The following is a 4,103-nucleotide window of genomic DNA, read 5'->3' on the forward strand; positions in this document are numbered from 1 at the left end:
GCGCGTAATTTTTCTAGATTGCAGCAGCACTGAAGCAAGTATTTGATCGCTAACAAGCAATAAATAATGGCGTAAAAGAAATGTAAGTCGAACCGATTTTACTCTCAAGAAAGCATCAATAACAAGCAAAGAATAATTTGAAATTGAAGAGAAACGGACAAAAAAGTCGTTTCAAATTGAGTGCGAAAAGTTGAGTAAAGGAGTTTCGTTGCAGGCATCTAATTAAGCTTGTTGAATTTGTAAACTGATTAGCATTTGACACCGCTTAGTTGAATATAATAATAATAATATAATACGATTTAGCTGGAGTGAAAAGAGTATGCGAAAAGTGATGAAAGGGCGTTGCTTTTAATGGCTGCTCATATAAATAAACCGTCGCTCAAGTTGACAGCGCATTTTGTGCAACGCTTTTCCTGTTCTGCTTTTCTCTGCTTGGTGGGGGTCACACACACACACAGACACACCCACACACAGACATAAATACATTCACACGCACACTCGCATATATATAAAGTAGCTCTATAAAAATAACTCACAGATGCTTTCAATGCGAAAGGGACACAAAAAAAAAAGACGAAAGCAAAGAAGTAGAGTTTTATAAACACACATGACGCACACACACAGACACACTCACAAGGACTCGCAGCACAGGAAAGGGCAATGAAGGAGAAATCCTTGCAAAGTTCAAGCATCCGCAGCCTTTTGGCTTCTTGGAAACCAAAACGAAAGAGAAGAGAAGGAGGTTGATGGCCCAAGTCTTGGCAGTATGAGCTTAAGAAAATAGTTCATACGCAGCGTGCGCCGCGTGTTTCAAATACCACAAATAACATTCCGCACCCAAATGTGCAGACAGACTTAGAGAAAAGAGAGACTGATACCGAGGCCAAAGAAAAGTTCAGATGATGAGACTGCAATGCCAACACACATCACAACAACGTTGCCATATTTTCCGCTTTTCCACTATGAGAAGTAGCTTACATTAGTTAACTAGCAACTGGTTTTAGGCTTCAATTATTTATGGCTTTGTATACTCATCTCTTTGCTTATAAAATGTTCTTAAAGCACACATGAAAATGTTGACGTTGAATTTACAAATTTTTAAAATACTTTAGAAAAAAAGCGAAAATCAATAAACTCACTTTGATTAAAATAACAATAAAAGATAGAAATATGTATCACAAAAATGTAATATATAAAAAATAGAATATAGTAATAATTTGAAAAATATATTTAAATTACTTAACTGGGTTTTTTATTAAGCCATCTGAAAAATAAAAACAAAATATAATTAGTAAATCGAAAAAATATTTGCAGCCCTTCAAAGCATTTACTTCTATTGCATTTTAATGAATGCTTCCCTACACTTGTTGCCTAAAAACTCTTTGATCTAAACTCATAACAATAAAAAACTTAAATTTTAATAATTAAGTTTCAAGAGCATTTGAAATTGATTCGAGTTGTCTGCTCCTATGTCAACTTATGAGTTCCCAAACTAAATAATTCAAGCACACCCTTAAGGAACACTGACTAAAACCCAACTCATGATGCATAATTAAAAAATAAGTGAAACTTTGGGCAATTATAAATCAAAGCGGACTATAAAACCAAACTGTTGTCGCTATGCGGTGAATACTTAAAAGTCAAAACAGCCGCAGTTAACATGCTTTACAAACTGTTTCCTCGCATGCGAGTTTGGACACTCAAGGAGCGCCAATTGTCTTCCCGGGATGCACTCGTTTATCTGGATCGCGGCATGTGTGTGGTTGGTTGGATGCCGCCAAAAAATAAGTGTTGGCGTCGCGTATACCCACTGTGGTCAGCACTTACTACTCTGATGGTAATGATATTGCTGGTGTTGTCGCTGTTCATCAGCTACATCAAGGATCTGCGTAGCTTCACAGCCGGACAGTTTCTCACTTCCTTGTCGGTGGCTCTCAATTGCCTTGGATTGAGCATCAAGGCGAGTTACACGTTTGCTGGCATGAAACGCTTTCAGCATGCCAAAAAGCTTTTGGATCGCATGGACGAACGTTGTCGTAGTGCAGAACAGCGTGAGCAGTTGCATCAGAATGTGGCACGTTGCAATCGCATCTATATGTGCTATCAAGTCATGTATTGCTTCTATGCGGCATCCACATTTCTGGCTGCCTCCTGCTCGGGTCAATTGCCATGGAAAATCTATAATCCGCTCATCGATTGGAGAGCGAGTGATTTTAACTTTTGGCTGGCTGCATTCGTCGAATATGTTTGGATGTCTGGTGCTGTGATGCAAGATCAAATTGCCGATCTGTATCCCATCATTTACTTCCTTACACTGCGCACTCATCTCTTAATGTTGAAACAGCGCTTAGAACGTTTGCGCACAGATCCCAGGATGAACGAGGATGAGAATTATGCGGAGCTCATCAAGTGTATTATTGATCATCGTTTGATTATTGAGTGAGTTAATTTTTCTACTCGGTATTTGAGTCTTTCAATTAATTTTCATCTATATTTCCAGATTTTGCAATACGCTTAAGCCTGTCGTCTCTGGCACCATTTTTGTGCAATTTATTTTATGCGGCGTTGTCATTGGTCTCTCCATGATCAACATTATATACTTTTCAAACTTCTGGACTGGCCTCGGCATTGCCTTCTTCATTTGTGATCTGCTGATGGAAACTTTTCCCTTTTGCTACATTTGCAATATGATTATCACGGACTGCGAGCAGCTCACAAATTGTCTCTTTCATTCCAATTGGCAATCAGCGGATCGTCGCTATAGGACAACATTTCTCTACTTTCTGCAAAATATTCAGCAACCCATTGTTATGACAGCGGGAGGCGTCTTTGTCATATCACTGGGCACAAATATTACTGTGAGTATTACTAAATATTTATTGACAAAATTTTATGTGTCTTGTCACACTTTTCTTTGCTTCAATAGGTTGCCAAATTGGCATTTTCTGTGGTCACCTGCGCTAGGCAATTGAACATTGCCGAGAAGTTTAGCTAAGTTTTGATTTCGCTTTGTAACATGAAGATTGTAAGATATTGTATGCTACCTTTAAGTATTCATAGTATTTTAAGTAATTAATAAGAATTTAGTTAGTTAATTTATCATTCTTAAATCAAAAAGTGCTGTCCAATGATAAGCCAAAAATTGATATCCCAAATTTTATTAAATTAAAAATTTCTTAACAAGAAAATTGGTTTTGGATGATGAACAGTGCGGTATTATTCTAAAAATATACCGAATAATATATCGCAAAAATAAAAAAATATACTGAAGGCCATATTTGGTGAATTGATTTAATATAGAAAGTTTATTACAAAAAAAATCTTCAGTTATATGACAAACAAAAAAGGGTAGAAATAAAAATTGGTACAATTTTTAATTCTTTTTTATTATTTACTGCTCTGTCCTTAGAAGTATGTATTATAGATTGTCAGATTTGCAATATTTAATGCTTGAAATTAAATTTCAAATGTTTAATGTTGTCACAGAAATTTCTAAGAAATTTAATACACCAACTAAAGTTGTAAAATAATGTGTATTAAAAGTGCCAGCGAATTTCGTCCTAACCCCTCTGAAATATTCACTTGAATCGCTAAGCCCCCAAATGCCGGCAGTAATCTTATAAGATTTAGAATGCCATTCAGTTTGAATGCAAAACCTTTCACCGTCAAGTGTTCTTGCAGCATGTTTTGCCCCTCGGTTTCCTTTCGTAAGTTGCCACTTGCAACATGCAGCCACCGAGGGGCGTTACAAGCTGGACTATAAAGCGAACATGCCGCTTCGCGCAGCCACTTAATAAAGTGCAAACAAGCAAGTGATTATTTCACAGCTATTGTTCAACACCCGCTACACACTTTCTCTCACCCACACCGAGAGACGCACAGTGGAATTCATGACAAGGATATGGGAGCCAGGATATGGCGACCGTGGGCGTAACTACGGATTTGCGTAATAAACGAAGAACTGGAACGCAACAACAAAAGGAGAGCAACGTGAAGCCACAAAAGTGACGCACACCGACAAAGCAAATACACTGCCCAAAAATGAGTAAAGAATAAATCGCAAATGTTGTGGCATATTTTTGGTACCCACTGTAAGCGTATCG

The 4,103-nt window shown here is 37.4% G+C and overlaps 1 protein-coding gene across 1 annotated transcript; it reads left to right on the plus strand.

Moving 5' to 3' along the window:
* The first annotated feature begins 1,660 nt into the window (after positions 1-1,660).
* Positions 1,661-2,995, plus strand: LOC117564917 (odorant receptor 42b-like). The gene is made up of 3 exons (XM_034243870.1): positions 1,661-2,439; positions 2,501-2,858; positions 2,927-2,995. The coding sequence occupies exons 1-3, from the start codon at positions 1,661-1,663 to the stop codon at positions 2,993-2,995; spliced, it is 1,206 nt and encodes a 401-aa protein (XP_034099761.1).
* Positions 2,996-4,103: the final 1,108 nt, after the last annotated feature.

The sequence above is a fragment of the Drosophila albomicans genome, chromosome 2L (genome assembly GCF_009650485.2).
Source record: "Drosophila albomicans strain 15112-1751.03 chromosome 2L, ASM965048v2, whole genome shotgun sequence".
Classification (NCBI taxonomy): Eukaryota; Metazoa; Arthropoda; class Insecta; order Diptera; family Drosophilidae; genus Drosophila; species Drosophila albomicans.